At 41.2% G+C, this 24,379-nt stretch overlaps 1 protein-coding gene across 6 annotated transcripts in view; it reads right to left on the bottom strand.

Moving 5' to 3' along the window:
• SSBP2 (single stranded DNA binding protein 2) overlaps positions 1 to 24,379 on the bottom strand; it is a 177,579-nt gene that overhangs the window by 133,052 nt on the left and 20,148 nt on the right. For all 6 annotated transcript variants that reach the window (XM_080361979.1, XM_080361983.1, XM_080361980.1 and 3 more), the window contains exon 2: positions 2,333 to 2,405. In XM_080361979.1, the coding sequence (XP_080218105.1) occupies positions 2,333 to 2,405 (73 nt within the window). The remainder of the gene's footprint in view (positions 1 to 2,332; positions 2,406 to 24,379) is intronic.

Genomic DNA, 24,379 nt, shown 5'->3' with positions numbered 1-24,379 from the left:
AATTTAAACTATACATAAAGCATTATAGGAACGATTAAAACAACCTTCTCTAAGTTATCTAGGAGCACAGTGGATTCCATTATATCCAACTGAAATTTTCCTTTTCTTAATTTTGTTCCATTACTCTCAGACAGGTTCCCTGGTATATCTTTAACAAAGGGCACTCAGCCTTCGTCATTTACACACATAAACGACAAACAGGTCAGACAATCTATGTACGCTTACTCCTTCTACACCCACGTGTTCAAGTTTTGAAGCTACTTATTTTTAACTAAATCCACCCAAATTATACTAGCAGATGCAGACTGCCGAAGCAGAGAGGCCATTGAGTTCAGACAGCCATGCTTTTTAAGGAGGGACCAAACCAACACGAATTTCCTCCTATGCCACCTGGGTGTCCCCTACACCTGAAGTCCTCTCACAACAAACTGGCTGCAATGGGGTAGGTGCTTCTCAACAGCACTGAGCCAGAAGAGGACAAAAACGCACAGAAAACTGTAGCTTTCAATACATCATAAATTCACTAAAGGACTTTCTTTTTGTGCTTCTCTCAATTTCTGTCTCTTGTTTTCATCCCATATGCCAATGCTCTCCAACAAAAACAGCTGACTGACATGGAGTACAAGGCTGGGGCAGAGCTACTTGTGATTTGCAGACCAGGACTGAATGGGCGCTACAGTGCTAAGATCTGTTAAGATCTGCACAATCAACTATCATTTTTTTCTGCTGCTTTTACCACTTGCCATTTAACTTGTGCATTTTAGTTTACTTTCTCCAAGCCATATTAGTGTATAGTTTTCTCATGCTAAGCCTGTCCTCCCAGATACGATTTTTTCAGGTTTTTCCATATCAGTGGTAACTGCCTCTGGTTCCACCACACAACCATTCACAAGTGTTGTCAGTGTAGTATTTACCCTTCTGCACTGCTAATGCTTGAGGTAAATAAACTCACAGACAGCTTCATGTGAAATGTAACAGACACCGCATACCAATTCTATACAGTATTTGGCCCTGCCCTGTGTTTACCATCTTTTGGCTACTATTAGTCTTCGCTTTAAAGATTTGATATATGTTCTCCTATTACAGTTGCTCAGACCTGAAATTTTCCTTATAACCAAAGAGTGGATTAGTTTTAAATGCTAAGTTTCAACACATGATATTGAATGTTTTCTAGAAATCCAAATGTCATACTAGCTATACTTCTGCCAACTGCTCATTTTGCAAATATATCATAAAACCAAAATGAGCAAAATGAATCCTGCACAGGGTATTATTTACAAATGACAGCTGTTTGGGGAAAGACTATACTCTCCATTATTTTCTTTCTTATTTTTCCATTGCTTTGCCAAAGAGAAAAAACAATTGTCAAAAATATACTTTACTATATACTGATACTACCACAATTCTACCTCTTTTCATCATCTCTGCTAAGTGAATTTTCTATAAACACCACAAACAATGCTCCAGGTTCTCACCCTCCCCTATCCCACCTCAAACACATAATCACTAGCATAGTAATTTTATTAAATCTTAGGGAAATATCACATGAAGCAAGTACAACATCTTGACTATTCTTTCCTCGCTTCTCCTCACTATTCAACTATTATTATCTTAAATGTTCTTATCAAATACAGATTAAAAACAATAATAAATCCAAAAGACCTCAATATGTTTGGTATACAGGTATTTTTCCACCCCAGGAAAAATGTACAATGCTAATGAGACAGAATTTACTTCAATCTTCAAAAGATGTACAGAAAGTCTTTGAAAGACTATGAAAAATTATTGCGTAAAGGTAAAAACACTGTTAGACATTGAAAGCGTTTATGAGACAGGACCTAATGGCTGCAGTCATAATTGATGCGCCAGACGAAAAGAAGTGGTTAGAAGCATGGTAAGAACACACAGGGAGATCAGCAGTGCTCAAGAGAATGTGAACTGCAAGCGTAGGACAGTGGGATGTAAAACAAATGATCGCTGTGTATTTTGGAAGGGTACATCATTCATAATTGGAGGTATCAGCAATAAGTTAGAAGGTCATCAGAACAGACTACTGGTCAATGCGTTCTCTAACATGCACATTTACTACAGAAAATAGATGAATCTTTCCCCAATGTGATAGCAAATCGCAGAATAGGGTAACAAATCATAGCAAAACAGTTATGCAAAGGTGTGTTAAATGACAAGGCTGCTGCAGAATCAGAAATCTATGCTGATCAATGTAAACAGAAATTCAACATTGCCACTGCTGTTTATCCTAGGCCAACGCATATTTATTTCACTTGCACACACTGGAAAGTTACGTAAGGAAAAAAAAGACGGGGAAACATACCTCTGATAAAAACGTCTGGGCTGATTTCTGTGCTCCTACATGGAGCAGATATTCGTATACGTACAGTGCTAATCTGAAAAATAAACAAAAAGGACAATATTTAGTATGGTGCATTTGTTTGTTCCTCTTCTTTAGGAACAAGGGATTATCAGAAGTTTGAGGTGTACTCTATTGCCTTTCGCAAACCACTATATACTGAACATGTCAAATCTATTATACAGAACTTTTAAGCTAGAAATGTAGGTCAAATCCAGCGGAGGTGTTTAAATAGTAGTTAATTAAATATTATTAAACCCCGAAATTACTTAATGTCAACATTTTTAATGATATTTGGACAAGTGCCCAGTGAGCTAACAACTGACCTACTGCTCCTATTTGCCCACTCTATACCCTGCTTACTGTAAATGCGATATATACATACAGCAACACAGCTTATTCTTCCAGATCAAACTTCTTTCTATGTGGAACACATCAAGCTGTTTGCACACTCAAACAATAGCCTGTGTTTATTCAAAGAATATACAAACTCCAGTCTACATCAGGAAAAGTAATCCCAGCACCTCATAAAACCACATCTCCCAAGCGAAGTGCAGAGCTCTGGATCCATCCAGACCTGCGCACTGAGGAGCTCTGATGATACCCGAGCTACAAATGACTCTCGCAGCTCCTGAAGGAGCTTCCCACAAACTGATCCTCAGCACCGAGGAGCATCTCCAGCTAAGTGCAAAGCACTGGAATGAGGATCTCACTGCCAACAGAGCACTCATTCCCTGAATGGATACACTGCATCTCGGGCTGGGCAGCTCTGCTCAGTAACCCAAGAAGAGGGGAGCTGCAACAACCAATTTCTATAAACACAGCCTATGCAAGTGAGATTTGGATTAGAAAACCAAACTAACACTTTTGTGTTCCTCAGCTGACTCTCCAGAGAGGCTCCCATCTGTCTGTTTCAAGATTTTCAAAACGAAATCTCGTTTAAAAGAATAATTCAATAATAATGCTTGGAAATTGTCTATGAAGCATTTCAGCCCAAGAAAGGAAAATAAAGTCAGGCTGCACATTTTTACATTTGCTAGCTGAACCATTTTTAAGAAAATGTATTTGCATGCACTTCATGATACACCACTATTCTTATCTGAAACATTTTACTATTCATATTTTTAAAATATGTACTTTAACTAAACCAAATAGAGAGGCAGAGAATATCTATTTTCGTGTTACTGTTCAAAACATTATGCAGTGGTTGATGAGGTAACTGTCATCATGGCACTGACAGAGTAGTAATTATTGCAGTAACCTTTAAAGTATGAAATTTTAAAACCTAGAAGAATAATTCCATAAAAATTGTTTTCATTAGTTGTTTATACTTTGTATATACAATATACACTTTACTCTCCCTCCAACTTCGAAAGAAAAATGTACTTTTTTTCTTCAAATTAAAAAAAATTAAATTGATACTCAAACACATGCCTGGGTTTAGTTTGAGCCTTGAGATGGGTCGTGCCCACTCTTTAACGCCAGTATTTTACAGAGCAGTTATTTATTGGTTTATACTGTGCCATATTGACAAAGGCAGACTCAGTGCGCAAAGCACGCTGTGGTTTCTGCAACGGAGCACGGGCCAGGGCTCAATGCGGAGCAGCTCAGGACACCATGATAATGCATCCGTAAGAGCTGCAGAGAGAGAGATCATCACATACTCTCTAGCAGCTCATCCCAAAAGCATAACTGCATTTAAAAAAACAAAAAAAAAGTCACATCTTGTTCACTTAACTCTTCCCAGTTCAACTATCTTTTAAATTTTTAAGCAATAAATGGTTGTAGACAAAAGCCAAGGCAGACGTAACCGGCAGAGAGGAAGCACTGTCTACAACAGCCAAGATGACCTGCATACCCAGTTACACTTTAAAGCATCTCACTTGTCTTCCAAGATGCCCTTTTTTGTTCGTATCAAAACGTGAAGCCTGCAGTCCAGATAAAAGGATTTGCATGAGTGTATTTTTTCTACACCACAAAGGAAAGCAAAACAGCACAAAATACAGCAGTTTATTGCAGGCACATAACCTTCATTTGTGTGCCCTCTGTTGAAAGCTTTAGCTGATATTGCACCGTGATACCCAAACTGACTGCGCAATACTTTAATATCGAGAAAGATTTGCGAGTCTTATCTCAGGACTCCTGGTGTCTACCTGCAAAACACGGCACAGGCGGCTGTGCTCCAGCACCTGTCACCATCTCTGCCCAGAGCCCATCTTTGCCAGCCGAAAAAATCCAGTACACCTCAACATTGCAAAAAGACAACTCCAAAACAGACCTGAACACACAGAATGTGCAAATTAAGTGTAATTATAACAACATCTCCAGCTCATTGATCTGCATTATTACATCTTGATGTAAAAATACTATCAGTGAAATGAAATGGTGAAGCTACTGTGTTTATTAAGTGTGGGGGGTAGACATGGCAGATTTCAGGAAAACAATAAATATTCCGGGTTTTAGGCTTGAGGCACTTGTGTCAAATTAAGAGCAGGACCACGCTGGCAAGGGGACTGCCTGGCTCCTGTGACAGGAAAACCAGGACCACCTTCCACCAACAGATGTGAGACAGAAGGCACAACACAAAATAACCTGATTGGGTCTTATTAGATCTAAATCGCTGGTCCATCCCTGGCTATTACGCTGTCAGGAAGTCTTTACAGAAGTTAACAACATTATAGGTTCATTCATAAATAAATGCATTTATGGAAGAGATCAGAAGAAAGATACAGATGTTTTACTGAAACAGTTGCAGCAAAAGGACCAATGGAAACCGATGCTCTGAGGAAAGACGGCAAAGAAACCCAAAAAAGATGCAGCACCGTGTAACAAGGAGGATTACCAGACGTAAGAACTTTAACTACAGCCTAAGATCATAATAAGATAAAAATGGCTGCAGTCCAAGTGTGTAAAATTAACAAATGAATAAACTATTTAACATCGCAGCGGAAGACTAAGAAAATAATAGTGAGATGGTCTCCAACAGCAAAGAACTTGAGTCTGAAGCGGCATTTTAAAAAACAGATTTTACTCATTAAAGTGGTGTGAGAAACCGTGTAAAAGCAGCAAGGAGACATATGTTAAATTTTCACATTTGCATACTTGTTGACATCCCATGAGTAATGCGAGGCAAAAATATTTCCAATCAATTTATGACAACGCTGAAGTAATTTTTTTTAAAGACATGTCATAAGGCCAGAGTTCCCCCCTCCCTGCCAAGAAAATTAGATTAAACATTCATCTATGGCCTGATGATACATTCGCTCTATTAAAAAAGTTTACTGTCTAGCTCTTTCTGCTGCAGTGCTCATTTTGCTAAGCTGGTTTGTTTTGCATGAAGTTTCTGCTCTAATTGGACCAAACATTCACACTTCCTACAAATATCTACTGAACTCCGAAGAGAAGAGCTATTTAAATTGTTCTGGTCAAATAGTTATCAGAATATCACCAGGACATAAACGGTAATCACTCTAACTGTGCAGTGGAAATTACCTCCTTACATGTTAATGTGGGAAGATGCAATTAGCCTAATGAGAATTTACAACCAAAGCCTTGCAGCAGTAGGTCCATCGATGAAAAACTAGGTGGTAAACTCCCCCCATTCAAAGTCAAAAGATGAAGACAACTCCTAACTTTCCATAAAAGGCAGAGAAAACCTGAAAGCACCAGGAAGATGTTCACCTGATCTGGTTTTGGTACCTGTTATAACTCAGGTGCTCTGAGTCACACTCCCTGCACCGCCATGGAAAGCTGCATTGACTATATGGAGGGTTTCCAGACGGCTCTTCAGATGAACATATGCCTATAGAAGGGTTCAAGTTATTATCACAAAGTCTTTCGGGAAGTAATCTGTCCATAAAACACTACAGTAGTATTTTTGCTTCATCCCATAAAGATGTGTACCAAGAAAGTTTCTGTCTGCCAATCTAAAACTGAACTTCTAGCACCAAGTTTGGTTTATCATTATTTCTAAGGAGACAAAGAGCAGAAGGAGAACGGCCACATTTTTCCATGAGGTTCAAAAGCTGGGCTTAGAAGAATAAGGATTTGCAATAAATAAGCTTCTGCTTTCTCTTGAAATCTGCCCAGTAAACCTGCCAGAAGCTGGCGACTATTATACACGGCTTCATGTGGTTGAGAAAAAGTGCAGTTGCTTTCATTGTTTTATTAGCCACATGTCATAAATAAAAATATACGTAATTTAACCGAGGGTACAGTGGCGTAGAGCCGTGATGCAGAATGTTATAAAATCAATGTGATGGAGCAGGAGCCTGCAGCTCCCGAGCTTTGGCAGTGAGTCAAAGCGCAGTTTGGGTACCGCGTCTGCAGCACCGACAGCTGCCCCTTCCCAACAACAGCCACCATGGTCAACGACCGCACGTCTCGGGAATGTCCCCAGATGCTACCACCTTCTCCAACAGCAACAGACATTATGCTGCTAACAGATGATGCTGGATGTGAATACAATACAGTACAATACAACAAAAATCTATAATAGGAAAGGTCCAGAGCCGAGCATCATCAAGATACATATCTAGCATTTTTGACTTCAAAGACTTAATTTTTTAAAACTGTTCATGTATGAGAAGTTCTGCATATGACACACCATCCACTTAACTTTTTTTTCAAATGGTAATTGAAAAACACAATGAAAACTAGTACATCGGTATCTATACATAATTTTTAGTTTGCATGAAGAAAAGTAAAGCAGCTGAGCGACATTTAAAAGCAGCTCCACAGAGAAGATCTTAACCATTTCTCTGTTTCAGGAAATTTGCTGTACTCTAAAAATCATTACTCTGACCTATAAAGAGAAGCAGCTCTTGTTTTGTTCCCAAAAAGGTAAATAAACTTCCATTTCAAATCTAGAGACTCCCAGGATTCTCACTCATTTAATATCCAAAATATAAACCTCATTCTTGGAAATAAGTGAAAGTAGCACTGAATCCATATTTTAAACATAATATAACAGCTAGGAACATCTCAGAATTGGGGTTTCTTGAATGAACCTTCTTGAATCCATTGACTCAATACTCTAAAAACTGCTCTGAAGCTCTTGATGGTGAGCTGGTTTGGTAAGTTTCAACTAACGACAGCAAACTATTTTTTTGGAATTTTAGTATTTTTAACAGAGTTGTATGTCAAACCACTCTCTCCTATTTGATCACAGTGATAGTCATTTCCCCCCTTCTCTCCGTCCCTCCCTCCCTCCCCGTGTATTTATAGACTAATATATATTTTTCCCATGTATGTGCATACATACAAACTTTTCATATGCATCTGATCTGAGATTTAAGTGATTCAGTTGGCTGTCAGTTATCCATGATAAGAGAGGACTGGGTGAAGAGACCACAGGGGCCGTTTGGGTGCAGAAGTGCTTTTCTGCACAAAACAAGACACCACGGTCACCAGTACAAACCTTCCCACCCTCCAGGGAAGGTGAGCAGGGATCAGCTTGGATGTAGCATCACAACTCGAGCTATATGCAAGAATTAATCATGAAAACCTTTGCCTAGGCAGGTGTGTTAGTTAACAACAGCCCCGACACTGCAGTGATTTATCTGCACGCACACCCCTCACACATCAGCTCTCCCCGGCATGCTGTTTCACCTACACGTAATTTACATTTTGGTTTGTTTAGCTTGAGGCCAGCAGACTGCTCTTTTCAAGAGCCTCTAATTATGCAGTCTACTGGGTTGGGTTTTTTTTTCCAGCTTTATGTTAATGTTAGTGTTCTGTATCCTATCAGCAATGTGATCAGTTTTCTTAGAAACACTTGGGTATTAAATGAAACGCAAACACTGGTCTGAGGAAACAGTACGTCCCAAAGGAGATCCTCGATGTTTGTTCGGCTACATGCACTGCCTTTTCTGAGAGCTCCTATCGCAGCCCTGCAAATCCAGGCTGCGTAATAGCGTATGTATTCAACACTGTTCATATTCATTTACTTCTTCCTCTCTCTCCTTGTGTGCCCCTAAATACTTGGGGCTCAAATCTAGTGCCATAATGAATAGTGGCCCCAGCGTCTTGTATCAGGCTGATGGTACTTTCCAAATAAGCTGATCCTTCTCATTTATTCCAGTTTTAGAGATAGGGGAAGCCTCCTCCTACCATGATTCTGGGAAGGCAGACTCACTTCTAGTCGCACTTCCATTTGATTGCTTGCAAGATGTCTGGAATATATTGCCCATTAGGTCTGGTCACCCTCCCTTAATTATATGTACTGCTTTAAGTGTTAAAAGCAGTTATAACCCACTAAATGTCCTTTTACTCCAATGATACTAGAAATAACAGGAGGGTTTTTTCCAGTTTACCCATACACTTGCAACTCACAAAACTTTATGCATCCTAATTTCATGTGCTTTTACTACTCAACCTGTAGACTTCAAGCACTACCATAACTATTCCCAGCAACACATTAGCTCGTGTACCAGTATATAATTAAACATTGAAGAGTTATCCAGTAGTCATTGATTTTTAAAAATAAAGAAACAAAATCCACCAAAGATACACTCTGTGGTGGTGTCTGCAGTCACTCTCAAAAGCACTTAATTGCACAGTTTTACATATTCTCACCCGTAATGATGTCTTGGCTTGTGCTAAGATGCCACACCACACAGTGGTCCCCACGTTACTTTCATCTGACCCTGAGTTTCATACTCATTTTTTATTTGGGTGTCAGCTTGTAGAAGTTACTACAAATTCAAAGTATCACAAAATTAAAACACTCCTACATAGGCTCCATCCTGAATGGGATCATTTCCATTGATTTCTAAATTCCTAGTACATCAGCAAAAGGCAGATTTTCTTGATGATCTCTCAGGAACCAAATCAAAATAATTTTTCTTTCTGCACCCAAGTTTTGTGCCTATATTCTTCAAAAAGTTTTCCAGCAGAATTTCAGAGGCTTCCTAGCCTATGTGTAAGAAAGAAGTAAGGCTTATGCACCTGAAAGTTTCTCTGTTTTTTTTTTCCAGCTGCATTTGCTGGTATAGTAATATAATATAGCTTCCTGGAAACCGAGTTCTCTTCAGCCACTATAGCTACAGCATTATTCCCACAATATTCCTATGTGAAAGTTGTCGAAATTCTAAAATGCATCAGCAGCTGCAGTCCTCAGAAATAACACTACCTTACCTTCACTGCAAATGACAGATGCAATTGAAGATCAAAACATTCTGAAATCAATTGCCTTTGTATCTTCAGTGTTTATTTAGCTTCCCAGTGCTCCCTGACTGCAGTTTGCTCAGGTGGCCCTTACCTCTGCTTAACAGATCGTATGTTTCTGTAGCCTACTCTCCCACCTTCTTGCCTCCCAAACCCTAATGTCGCCAACCTAGAAAGCTAAATCCTTTAGATGAACCATTCCTAAAGTCACAGTACACAGTTCTTTGTCCTCTCCTGTTCCTCTCACCTCAGGGCCAGGATGCAGAGACTTACTCCAGACCAGCCAAACTGATGCTTTTGGAAATCTTTAGTCATCAGAGATGAGTTTGGTGTAGCAGAGGAAGCAAACAAGACATTTGGATGCTCTGGTTCTTGCAGAGACCATAGGCCATAAAATGCCTTTATCATGTAATTATCAGGGCTGTCCAATGCACAGTTCATCTGCTGGTCATGTACCCTTTTCCCTTCTTGCTTCTCCTCATTGATGGCAAGCTATTGAGGACCAAAACCATCCTCTTCTCATTACTCTCTCGTTTCTTCCCCCTTTCCCAGCTGAGGGTTTAGAAAATTAACCCAAACAAACCAAAGTGAACAGTTTTCTGCTTGATGCGTGGGCTGAATGAGCCTGCCAAGGGTCAGAGCAACCACACAGGGGCAGAAAGAAGCAGGAGTGCTCATTTTGGTAGCCCTGGACTGCCAACACAGCTCTGCCCACACCCTCATTTCCTTCTCCTGGCTAGAACCTCAAACTTGGCATTCGAGGAAAATATATGTATTTTTAAGGCAACCTCAAAGTAGTTCCTTGGGCTTAAACCATATAAACTATTCACTTACCATAACTATAAAATGTGCTAAATGGCAGCTAACATGGCAAAAAAACATTTTAAAGTGTAAGCTGAGACTTTTATAAAAATATGTCAGGCTCTACCTCCTCCTGATAGTAAAGATGCTAACCTGGGTCTTCCCTGCTGCTTTCAATGGGATGGTAACGGAGTTTTATGCGCTATTTTTTCCCTGGTATATGATTTGCCATAGGTAACGAATTGAATGCAATGCATCCTGCCCTGGCAGTGAGCAGAGCCATCAGCACAGAGCTGTCGCAGGGAGAGTCACTGGCAGAGAGCTAAAGCACAGGCACGGTCATTAGCAAAATGCAAACTTTAAAGCCATACATGTGCCACTGGCAGGCGGTACACAGGTGAGCAGCTAGTATATGACATTTCTTTGTAGACATAAAACACTTGTTACGTATGAGAGAAGGCTGCTTTAAAACCCTCTATCAGCAGAAACCAAGGCTGACATTGACCCATGGCACTGCAAACACTGGGTTTCACCGCTCACTTGCCACCCACTGTCCTCAAAGTAAAAATTAATCTGCAAAATCTGCCAGTGATTTAAATGTTCTAAAACCACGTATGAGCAAAAAATACATTTGTATTTACACAGCAACAGGAAAACAGTGACTGTTTTTTAACCCTGGTGGCAGGCACGGGCTGCTGGTGTTCGACCAGTGCATCTGCACTGCTTGCCCATGGCACGGGCAGATGACACCATGTCAAGCTACAACCTTCAACGCTTCATGGTGGTCTTTTAGACGGGGGAGTCTCTCCTCCCCACAGAAAGACGCACTGCTGAGCAGTGCAGGGGCTGCTAGGCTGGTCTGGTGCAAGGCCAGGCAGGTCACCTCTGGTCAGCTTCAGCAGCAACACGACGGCTTATGTTGCACAGATGCCATCGAGGGGTTGCCATGGCTCTGTTGTAGCAATAGCTCCAAGCCGTGGAGTAATATTATCTTAAAATATTACAGCTGTTCCCAAAGCAACTGCCTGCCCTGGAGCAGAAAGAACTTCTCCCTGTCTACAGCAGCACCAGGAGATGGGCAGAAGAAGGAGGAAGCATGAGTGTGTACAGCCAGCTCCCCAAGGACGAGTCAGACCCATCTCACACCAGCACCCACTGGGCATGCAATGCTCATCAGCCCCACAGCGCAACCACCACGTAACTTGATTTTCATTCGCATTAATTAAACAGTGTTTTTGAGTATCTGGCTCCAAGGAAGACCCATGTTTTTGCCGGGAAGTATACATAGATTTAATATCTTACTAAATACAGTGGGTGGGTCCGCAACATTGAAGATTACTGAAACCTGAAGTCCTCTCATAAAAGCCATAGGATAACACAGCAGATTAGTACGTCACTTGTCACAACATGTAGTGAAAAAGCGGAAGGGGAGGACCCTGACTAGTACCATGGACAGGCTGGAGGTCTCCACTGCTGATCTCCTGTGTACGAGTCACAGTTAATGCTGGGCAAAACAATACTTTTTTTCCTTCTTTTACAGCCTATCATGGCTAACCTGGGTTGCAGATAATTAGTCAAATAAAGATTTTATAATTTCTTCACAGTCACTGCTTGCCCCGGTTATGTTTTCAAACTCTGTTAAGAACAGAGTTAAGAACCTGGAGGTCGGTAGGACACTTTGAAGAGCTCCGTTCCAGGTTTCACGAAGTGGCACATTACCATAGGAACATGTCAGCATACGTGCCGGTGTGTGGACCAGCAACTGATAACAGACACAAATCCAGTCACCGACTTGCAAAAGCAGCGAGTCGATCCTGCTTGTCTGTCTGGCAGCCCCGTACAGGAACCCATAAATAAGAAATAGCTGAAGGATTTGAGTTCAGAGAGCAGCACACAGCCATGGGAGTTTCTCACCAACACCAATCCTCCTCCTGTAAAAAGGTGTAGGTTTTGGAGAGAAGACTTCTAAGTTTAGTGGCCGTGAAAGGCATGTCACACGGACTACCAAAATGTTTACTGAATTTAATCACAAGTTTCTTGTCGGAACCAAAAAGTCAAAGACTGGCTATTGCTAATACTCCTGGCTGGCAGATTATCTGAACGGCAAGCTGAAATAATGAACATTATCACAAAAGAATAAAACAACAGACTTCCAGGAGCCACAATCAATCATGAAACTGAGAATTAGTCTCAAGAGGGAAGGGGAGAAAACAAGGTTGAAGACACAAGCAATAACAAGTCACCTCATGAATCTTATGGGAATCATATGGCATGAGAAAATTGAGGATGAATTTCCCTGAGTGTCTATCTAAAAGGTAATGGTAGAAAGTAATTTATATGACTGATTATGAAATTGCAACATTTTATTCTGGAGAGAGGAAGTTCTGAAAGCATCAGAGTACAGCTAACAGGCCTCAAAAGTCAAACAAACTCAGAGAACTGGTGGAAAGAGTTTATTCAAAAAACACAGCTAACTTGAAGGAAAACAGTGCAAGACAAACATCAGGTGACTCACGCTATATTAAAAAACTCAATGGCAAATATCAGTGGAAGATAGGAAAGAGTAAGAGGTTGCATCAAAAATTTCTCACTGATCCAAGAAAAAGGTGCAACAACAACGAATAAAATAAAGGCACACAACAGTGTTAAGGAAGAGAACAACCATGCAGGTGACAAATGAAGTGCCAAATGAGTTTCAGTGAGCAAGGACATGAGTAAGGCAGCAAGAGCGAAGCCTACACCAAAGAGCTGGAGTTCCACTATTTAGTGCAAGAAGCGTGCAGAGCGAAGAGGAGGTAGGGAAGTCTGAAGTCTCGGCACATCCTTTGTTTCTACCTCCACAAAACAGCAGAAGAAACCATTACTACTTAAATACACAGGAATGCTCACAGCAGGAGGGAACGACAGGTTAAAGAACAGTTGAGTAAGACAGCTGTACTACAGGAGGGAAGGCTGGAGCACATTTCTCAAGAGTGCAATGAAATGAGCAAAAATATTTTCTGAACTTGAAGAACTTCAGAAATTTTAGTACATGTCTTCTGAAAATTTAAAAAAGGACGAGGGATTTACACACCACTCAGAAATAATCCTTAGCACCACTAAGTTTCACTTTTTTGGAGCAGGTGAGCCATGAATGTGACATCAGCTGCATTTGTCAAGAATAGATCATGTCAGTTCTACCTTCAGTAAAACCCAAATTCCTTCTCTGATAGAAGAACCGGTGCTGATAGAAACAGGGAAGGCAGACCTCGGCACCAGTGTAAACCACTACCAAGAGGGGCATCCAGCAGCACGTCCCTGTGCCCCACGTGTGGCAGCTGTGGGGTCCCTTGGGTGCTGGGACCAACCTGCTGTCCCAGGAGGTGTCCAGTGTATCTCAGCACGGCATCACCAATACCATCATTACTTCCTCAGTGACCACTCTGCAAAAGCTGTAGCCATTACTCCTGAATGCCTATACAAAGCAGGTTTAAGGGGAAAAAAACAAGCTTTTTCTAAAGCCTACACCCCTCCCGTCCCAGCTCAGAGTGGCTTTCCTGTATTTATTTTGGGGGCTGGGTTATTATCTTTGAATGCTTTGCTATTACAGAGCTGCAGATGACACAATGTCAAGTCTGACATGAACTTTTCTGTGCTTCCTTCATTCCTTCTGAGCCAGTTTCTCTGCAGAGGTCATGAATGCTGCTTGCCTGCCTAACAGTGCACTGAATGCACAGGCTCAATCAACATCAGAGAAAAGCAATTTTCAAGGGTGTGCAATTAGCTTCGCCCTTCTAAACTTTGGGGTCCAGTAGATGACAATTAAAGATCTGCCTGAACCACAGTTTCTCTTCCAAAATGGGCAGCTACGACGGCGGTCCCTGGGAATAATCTGCTGGCTTTCAGGTTGCTACTTGTGTTGGGCGAGAACTTCTGCACAGGCCACCGAGGTGTAAGAACTCAAGGCATTTCTCTAAAAAAGAAAAACTAAACACCAACTACCCCAAACAAAAGGTAGTCTTTATATGTATATGTATAGAAATTCTCAGCACGCTTAAGCTGAGCCAGCAAAACTCCACACACAGTATTCCTCCTCAAATCACTGCAATTTTCACCCACGGGTCAATTGCACACAAATTGATGTTACTGGACCTACCAACCACCATATGGCTGCCAGCCCTATTGCACCTGACTGCTGAATTCTCACACATCTGGCTAACATGCCAGAAGGCTTCAAGCATTTGCTGGCTACTCCTCCCTTGGCTGATAGACACATTGAGTAGACAGCTGGAGGTGTTCTCTTGCTGCTCCCCAAACTGGATCACGGCCAAGAAGGATTAACCAAGACCCCAAACTTACTCAACGTTTCCATCCAGTTACAACTCCAGATAAGCTCAGGCACACAGCCGCCAGCTACAGCTCAGGTATGACAAGTTCGTTGAGCTTCAAGTCCTCTCTCAAACTGCTCACGGGACAGCCTACAACCCAAAAATATGTATTTTACAACTTCAGAGATAATCTGCTTAGACTCCAAACTGGAAGTTACTGGAAATATTTTCTTTTGAAATGCATGTCATAAAAAATATTAGTTTAAATATCCGCCCACAATTTTTTATAGTGAGAGTATTTTCCAAACAAATAATTTCATCAACAGGAAGAAGATATTTGAAAATCTGGCTAATAAAGAGTTGCTCCAGAAAAATAAAACAAAACAAAACCTTGCAGTTGTGAAGCTATACTACCAAATGTTTGACTAGCAATCCAGAGAATTTCAACGTTATCTCTCCAAATTGCTTTTACTCGCTGGTCTTTGAAAGGAAGAAACCACATATTGGACAAAAGGGATGAAAAAATACTGATTCCATACTGACAGCTGATGTTTTGTGGAGAAATTGATATAGTATTTCTTCATAATTAAAACAGGGCAAATAAGCAAACCCCTCCTCATACAATCTCTGGTGGAGTACTTCTTATCTCTAAATCGACATTTAAAGGACATAAGCATCAAAAAGATAGCAATTCTTCCATATGCGGGACACAATTCAGATGGGCTGTTTTGCTCTTACCAACTACAGAAGTATTTCTGTACAGTACATATCCAATTCAGAAAAGGTTACCTTATTTATTTGGCTTACAGTGAAAACCAGAAAATTTTGTTCTCTCAGTTTTGTAAGTATTACTAGAATACTATAATCGATACCGTATTCGGTTTCTAAGTTAACTTCATCGATACTCCACAGGCAGGAGAGTCAGGAATATGGAATGTCAGTCAATGTCATGTTGCCAAGATGCAATTGCTGCAGCAGAAGAGTGAACAGTGTAATGGGACAGGAGATGGCACAGGACAGGGACAGGGTGAGAGGTGCCCGGAGCTGGGGGAAGGAAATGAAACAGGGACAGGGACGGGGAGGGGAGGGGAGGGAATGGGGAAGAAGGGGGCAAAATGGGGCAGGAAGGAAGGAGAAGAGAGGTAGGGGAGGAACAAAACCAGATGGGTTCTCAGCAGCCAGACAGCCTATGCTTCCAGAAGTCAGGGAGTGGATATGCACAAACGCTGCACAGTTCCTGACCCAGGGGGCAGTGACCCTAATCACCCACAACCCTGGGCATGACCACCAGTGGCACGTCAAGCATGGGCAAGAAGCACTTAAACTCCCAGCTTATGACCAAAAGCAAAGAGATAGTGAAGGTTTACAGTTTAAAAATACTGGTGAGCTCTGTGCAAGAACTTTAAGCATGGAGGTAGTCTTGCTAAGGAAAGTTTCATAAAACGTTTTCCAAAATATGACCAGCGGTAAGGCATTTTGCCTAAACATCTTCTGTTCTCACTATTATTAATAGTGAGGGAAAAAAAAAAAAAGTAACCTTCAAAACATACTCCGAAATGTTTTATTAAATATAAACACTACTTTGCCTATTGCTCAGGTTTGAACTACTGCCTGAGCAGCATTTTTAATTTATTCTCAGTGACATTTTAAAGAATTCTGATCAAACTGCTTGAGAACACAGAAAAGTTTATTACAAAGACTTACACAACTTCCACGTGTTTTACATTTCTCAGTAAAATATGAATATTAATACTGAGCAAATATTTGTATTTAAGAGGCTGTTTACACACTATTTGAAATTGACTCAACTTATTTATGTGGTATTAAATAGGTCTGATCTCATGGCACAAAGCTACATACACGTCGTAATAGTTACGCTGCTACTCCACGCTTCAGTTGTTACTTGCATCTTCCTTTCTTCATTTTCTGTTCGTTACCAGGAAAAGATAAATTAATCTTGAATTAGTACTACCAGAGGTGGGAAAGGATTATGTACAGGGCCAAAGCTTTAAGACTCCTCCAACAATATTGTACAAGTTGCTTCAAGAACCATCTGATGAATAACTACCAAATTACATATTCCTGTTTACCAGCTTACGTGAATATATCAATTTATCCTTCCCCCTTTCCAGTTTTATGCACGGGAAAAGAAGTCTGAACGCATCAGAATTTTTCAGACACAACCACTTCAGTTCAACAACTCATACTGATCAAGTTATTATGAAAATATAATTTTACGTTATATAAAACTTTTAAGTGATAAATTAAGATTATGTGTCAAACTATATCCTCTTTCAGCACATACATGCTTTTTCTAAATACATGTTAATTCCAGTTTCTGAATAACTGCGAAAAATGATTTAAGAAAATAATATTAAACTTGCATTGAATTGCATCGAAGTGAAAAGAAGTACAACACTTGTGATTCATTACTGAAGTCTCCTGTTTCTATATTAACTGTTCCCTCAAAAATAAATTAGGTAAAATAAAATCAATTTCAGTTTAAATCAGCGGGCTTACAAATCACTACATTTTCAACTACATCCCTTCCATCATACATGAAGTTTCTCTGCAGAGCTGTTCAAACAACAAGAGAAATCATCTTAAGAAAAGAGGAGACAACAGTGGGACGACATCAGAGAACAGTCTCAGATCTACTGAACAGCTGCTGGAAACCTCGTCCTGAACACACACTGGAGAAGGGTCTCCCAAAAGGCTGAGAGCTGAATGTCCTTCAGACCTGTCTCTTGCTTAGCAGAGACAGGCTAAAACAGTGAAAAGGATGGACTGTGCCTGAAATGAACAGAAACAAGCAGTTACCATTAAAGAAAAAAGGACTGGAAGGGGGCAGCCAAAGAGCCAGCTCTCCCATGACCAGAAGGAAAACACTTTTTGATATCTATGTCATTAATTTAGTTTGATGTGAAATGTTAAACACTCCTTGAAAGTTTCTCACTGATCTCACAAGAGCAAGCACACATTTATACAAACCTGTATTAAATGCAAGATTTGCATTTCCATCAGCAGCTGGCTGCATTAAAACCAAGAATAAACAAAGAATAAACAAAACCAAGAATAACGAAAGAAACATAGATTATTTTTTGTAAAGAATACAATTTTTTACTCTGAACACGACTGAGATCTGACTCTAGATCTTGCACTCAAGTTATAATACCCTATTTCATCTTCAAAATTACTGGTGCTCAACTTGGTCTTATGTGTACTTGGAAAACATATTAATTAAGTTTTTAAAAATTTCCATTTATTAGTATGTTACAAGAAGACAGCTTGTCAGTGCAGCAGTGGGCATTCACAGCTCTGGATTCCACTGTCACCTCCAAAAGCCAACCCTGCTTCATTCCCTCCTCAGCAGAGTTTTATTAAAGACTTGGAGTAAAGTCCTGGTATTATATTTATTATTAAATACAAGGTATTTATAAATCTGTATTAAGTAAATTCAATGTATAATACACATTTTAACAAAGGGTTGTTTGTTTCAGATTTTAATGCAGCAGCTAGGCAAAACAGTGCCTTTTAACACCTATGGTGTGTTTATGTGGAGGGTGCACTCAACCCCCTCCCAGCCAAACCAGCAGCAGTGTGGTTCAGGCTTCAGAGGAGGGAAGGACCTGAGCCACAGCCACGCCAAGAACTCCCTCCAGGAGACGACAGGGAAGCAGAATGACAGCTGAATGCTGGGGGCTTGTGGGCGCAGGGAGTCTCGTGCAGACCCTTCCTACTGTGTGCAAGTTGACTACGAGTCACAGAATCACAGAACGTCAGGGATTGGAAGGGACCTGGAAAGCTCATCCAGTGCAATCCCCCCATGGAGCAGGAACATCCAGATGAGGTTACACAGGAAGGTGTCCAAGCGGGTTGGAATGTCTGCACAGAAGGAGACTCCACAACCTCCCTGGGCAGCCTGGGCTAGGCTCTGCCACCCTCACTGGGAAGAAGTTTCTCCTCAAATTTAAGTGGAACCTCTTGTGTTCCAGTTTGAACCCATTACCCCTTGTCCTATCATTGGTTGTCACCAAGAAGAGCCTGGCTCCATCCTCCTGACACTCACCCTTTATATAGCTGTAAACATTAAGAAGGTCACCCCTCAGTCTCCTCTTCTTCAGCTCCAGAGCCCCAGCTCCTTCACCCTTTCCTCATATGGGAGATGCTCCACTCCCTTCAGCATCTTTGTTGCCCTGCGCCGGACTCTCTCCAGCAGTTCCCTGTCCTGCTGGAACTGAGGGGCCACAACTGGACACAATATTCCAGGTGTGGTCTCACCAGGGCAGAGTAGAGGGGCAGGAGAACCTCTCTGTTTTACTGACCACCCCCTTCTAACCCACCCCAGGTACCACTGGCCTTCCTGGCCACAAGGGCACAGTGCTGGCTCATGGTCATCCTGCTGTGCCCCAGGACAACTACTACATTCCATAAATATGACAGCCTGGATGAGCCCACTTTGAGCTCTCCATCCTAAATAAGTGAGCAGTATGGCAATGGTTTTACTACACAGAGATCAGTGGATGAACCCCATTTAATGTCAATATTGATCATTTAGCTTAAGTAGATGCATACCAAATGTAATGGATTATTTAGAGATATGAGGTTGTATGCTTTTTAGAGTACTCTTTGATTCATGTTACTTGGTAGACTTCCTAAAATTTTAAGGTCCTGCTTGTATTTACCAAAAGCAACTGCAGACTATACTAAATGCTTCCAAGATAAAGTCTGGTTTGCATTTTGCTGGGAAGGATGGAACTGACTGGGAAAATAATGATCCAAGGCTAACGTGGAGACATTACAGACACCTGCAAAGTGGGATCTATTTTGCACTTCGCTGAGAAAAAAGCATTTATCCAGACAAAATGGCACCTGCAAGGATATGGACCAAAACCAATGTGTACAACTGAACAACACAAATGCTCCAAAGTGAAGAGTTATCAGGGAGAGAAGAATCCTGAACGTTTGCACCGCGACGGACACAGGCGTTGCCTGAAAGTTGGTCTTCAGAGCTCCAGGACACACAGACTCTGGAGCGAAGGGTTATCAGGGAGGGAAGACGCCAAAAAGTTTGCTCCATGAAACGCCATCAGGCACCTGAGAGAAGGTCAGCAGCGCTAAGCTTGGCCTGTTTCCTCCATGCAGTAAGTAATAGAGTGAACCCGCCACCGAACTCTTGTAAGTCACGCTTCTCTCTAAGAAATCTAAACATTTTTCTGCAGTAAGCAGAACCTTAAATTACTCCCCCACGACAGCTTACTGCCATATATAATACACACTCTTCATGCCTGTAACCTATTTAATAACAGGCTTTAATTATTTATTAGCTCTCTATAAACAATTTATAAATGCACCCTTACTATAAAGCATGACTGGACTGGCCTTTGCTTCCACAACAAAAGAGTCTGCAGTATTTTAACTGCTGCATTAAGACATAAGCCCTACTCATTAAGAACTTCACAGCGATAAACATTTTGTGATATTAAATACAACAAATGGCATAGCCTATAATTTACCTCAGAATTCAGTAATATGCAGTGAATTTCCCAAAAATTTATGTGAATTGGTTACGATGCCATCATAAGCAAAGCCAGTATCACGTTTAGGTACAACAAAAGAAGCTTTTTACGTCTCTGTTATAGAACGATTGGATAAATTTAGTTTTTCACCCTGGTCACTCAACTACCCGGTTTTGTGAGCGCAGGAGGTACGACCCAGGCAGGCTGAGGCAAATTTTAATACCAAAATCGTGGCAGCAGCTTGTCTGTACACTAAATTCTTCTGAAAAATCCCTCTCCCCAGCTCTGTGACCTGCATGTGCCATTTCAGGTAGACAGCTGAGATGCCAGGTCGGTACCCATATGTTATTTATAAAACTCACATACATCCTCATTGCCCAAACACTGGGCTACAAACAGCCTTTGTTTTCCTCCACACCGTTCAGACAGTTCTTTTCTGCTCCTCTGGGTAACTTGCCGTTGACAGAAATAATCTCCGAAGCCCGCAGCACAGCAGGGTGCTCCCATGCAGATAACGCCGGGTGCCAAAAAGCCTGCACAACAACTCCCCTCCTTCTCTTCAACAAAATCATCTCAGCCGACGCTGCCTAGGAACTCTTGCTTGCTCAGCTCGGAATGAAAATTTTAGGAAAACTCTGTATTTTGCCACTCTAGGTTTTAAAAATAGGCTTTGGAAATGGTACGTGTTAACTGAGCGTCAATCTTCACTTTCAAAGTAGCTGACATTCTATATATGTTTAGTATTACAATCAGTTACTAGTTTTAGTATGTATAAGGCATCCTGTGAATCCTGGCTTGCTCTTACTATAAATGTAAATGAGAATTACATTAAATTTGAAGTAAATACTTTGAGCATAGCGAAATGTAAGTTCCTTAATGCAGGACACAAGGAACATCACTTCCTTAAGTTTTCAAGTCTGCTGTTTGCGCCACCCTTCCCTGGGATTTTTCTCCAACTCAGTGAGTGAGTAATCAACCACAGCTTTCTAACGGTGCTTAAACTTGTGGCATATTTTTATTAAACTCAGAATTTTCCTTACAGAAGGCACCCTTTCTAAACAACACTACGATATCTAATGTGACCTAAGCCAGTTGGTGGAACATCAAACCAAAGTATCTGTGGTGCTACACATGTCACTTGTGTTGCACATCTTTGAAAGTATGTTCTGTTGGAGAACAACCAACTGCAAGTAAAACCACATTTTTAAAAAAAACACATAAAATAAATAAACCAAACCTACTCAGATATCAGGAAGAACACAGCATGGCCTCTTAACTCCCTGTTCCGAGCAGTTTGGATTCATTCAGGAAAGAGACATTGCACCAGGGGAAAATACAATACAAAAACAGAGGTTCACAGTGTAAAATTAATTCATGTGGCTCAAAATTACTCATCTACTTCAAGTCAATTAGAAAATATAAATCACAGACAAGGCTGCTCTTTGTATATGTGAAAAATAATAATGTCCTTTTCTGACCTAAATTATGCCTTCTATGTGCCATCTCAATACAAAAGCATGAACAGAAAAAAAATGAGTTCTTGCCCATATGAAGTTCACAGGAAGGCTGACAAAGGAACAACTACATGATTTGCATAAAAGAGAAAGGAAGTCTGAAGTTCATAAATGAAGAGAAGGTAATGATTACTTTGAAAGATATATGAGGAAAAAGGAAAGCAAATGTACAAGACAATACTCATGTACATTCAAGCAAAAGAAAACATACAGGAAGTACAGACACTGGGAAATAACCACAGGATGACACACACATCATGCAGCATTTCAGCTCCTCGGGCCAAGATGGCCTGAGCTGGACATGGAGGCACCAGGTGGGAGTCTGAAGAGCAGATACGGTAGTTGCAGCAGGGGGAAAGAACACGGCACTGACATCGTGACAATGTTGGGGTGTGAGGAACTTCAACACCAACTAACAACATCTTCTGGTCTCCTCCTACCAAGGGAAATTAAGTGCTTATAGAGCAGACATAGTTAGGCAGAGCACACAGGCATATGGTCCTGGTTTTGTTAAAAACAAGACCAGTTTCTCTTTTAGTGAATTTTCCTTTCAGCTAAGTTCTTCTAAGTAACTGCACTTTTCTGAAGTTGGCTGCATGTTTTTTGTAGACATAGCAATGGAATGCACAGTCGCTGATGGGAATGCACGTCCCATATTTGCAAGGAGGAGCAAACTGAACAGGTAACTAAAACTGACCAATGAAATACTCCATCCCATCCACGTCATACATCATATAAAAGTAGGAGATCACGAGGGTCTCGCTCTCTTCGACTATTGCCAGCATCTGGGGAGGACTCTGCCTGCTGTCCCTGCGATCTGATGCCTGTGACAGACCCAGGGTGCTTGCCCTGCTGCTGCCATGAAATTAAAGATTGGTTTTGTATATTTTGTATTAATTTCTCGATCTTATTAGTAGCATTAGCAAAACATTTTTAACTTTTTCCAACTTGCAAGTCCTCTCTCTCTTTGCCCTCCTATTGCCTTTCCTTAGCGGGGAGGGAGGTTAACAAAGCATCTACCACGGTTTATTGTCACCCTGCAATGAAACGGTGACACACACTTACAGATAGTCATAGCTGTAGGGATGGCATAATCTTTCTACTGCTTGGTCAACAAGCCAATTCCATGTGGAATTTGGAGTCACTAAAAAGGTCTTTAGCACCCTTCAGGGTGATTAATACAACTTTCCAACATTCCTCTCTGCAGCTATTCAGTGATCTGAAGATCGGTCCCTGGGGGTATGCAGCACTGACTAGCTTCGAAGACTCCTTAAACTATAAAACGACAGTTATATGTGGAGAAAAAGATGCATGTATTGGAATAACAACTGACTAAGCAAACCTGAGGTAAAGATCTGTCAAGTTCAACATGAAACTCAGACAAGCCCTGCAAGATCAGCGTGGTTAAAAGCTGCTCATTATTTGTAATGCGTTCCCTTCACAATGCTTCTGACCTAAATAATGTCCTTGCTTTTTACAAGATGGCTACTCAATGGTTCCTCACTGCTCTCTCTTTCCAGGACAGCTCAAACCTTGCTGTGATAATCACTGTAAAAGTCACTGTAAAAAGTAAAAGGAGTGCAACCTAAAACCCAGGGACTCAGCTGTCTTCCACCCAAAAGAAAATAACAGAGGCCCAAGACGTAAAATGAAATGCCCTTGAAAACAGTGCAAGGGACAACGAGAGTTAGGTAAGCCTGTAATTGCATCAATCAAGAAACTGCAACAGATGGGACAGATGCACTTGGAAACACGTTAATCTCTGCAGTGTTTTCTGTCAGGCTATGCAGCCTCTCTTCATCCCTACGAATGTGGAAATAGGGGAAAAAAAGTTGTCATAGAAATGTAAGTCTTGCTAGGATAAAAGAAGTCTGTGGCCCCATGGAGCCTACCTTTATAAAATATTTCTAAAGGAAATCCTGCAATTTCCCTAACTCTCCCTGCAGATGTAATAGCCATGGAAGAGAGCAGGAAGACAATTCTTAATAAAAGACCTTTTTTGCTAAGAAGCCTGTTAGTGGCATCAGCCATTAGACTGGATTTAAGCCCCATGGGAGTACTGCAATTTGATGGTGAGCAAAGTTTGCCTGGGCCTTTCACCTTCTACTTCTGAACTTTTACCTTCTACTACGCCTTTTACCAAGACCCCCTTACAATCACAAAACAACGTTTCTACCAACCACAAAGGCAGAAAAGGATGTCCTCACAAAGCCTGTACCAGACAACCCCCATCTCCATACACAGATGGTAAAGACCTTGCTGGTGCACAGAAAGATAATCCTGGCTGTTATCACCGGGATCACACATTTCTTCTCCTGTAGTTTTGAAGGAGGGGCACACTTTGTCCCACACTACCTAACTGGTGCAGGGTATAACCCAGCTGCTCATCCAGAGGTATGAGGGACCTCTTTAGCTCCATGGAAAGCAAATCTCAAAGATAAGCAATTCCTATCCTTGTTCCTAAGGATCAGTCCCAGGACAGCACCCTGTCCATGGCCTGGGTGTGGGCTGCTATTGTAAAACAGGTAGCATACAGCTGTTCTATTTCCAGACTGCATCCCCAACTCCAAGCTGTCATGCACAATTTATCCTTACGTCCTGCCCCCAAGTTCGAGGTGTTATCATAGAATTGTTGTGGTTGGAAAATACTTCAAAGATAATCGAGTCCAACTGTTAATCTAACACTGCCATGACCACCTCTAA

Source organism: Nesoenas mayeri (genome assembly GCF_963082525.1).
Source record: "Nesoenas mayeri genome assembly, chromosome: Z".
Classification (NCBI taxonomy): Eukaryota; Metazoa; Chordata; class Aves; order Columbiformes; family Columbidae; genus Nesoenas; species Nesoenas mayeri.
This window is presented reverse-complemented; position numbering and strand designations above follow the sequence as displayed.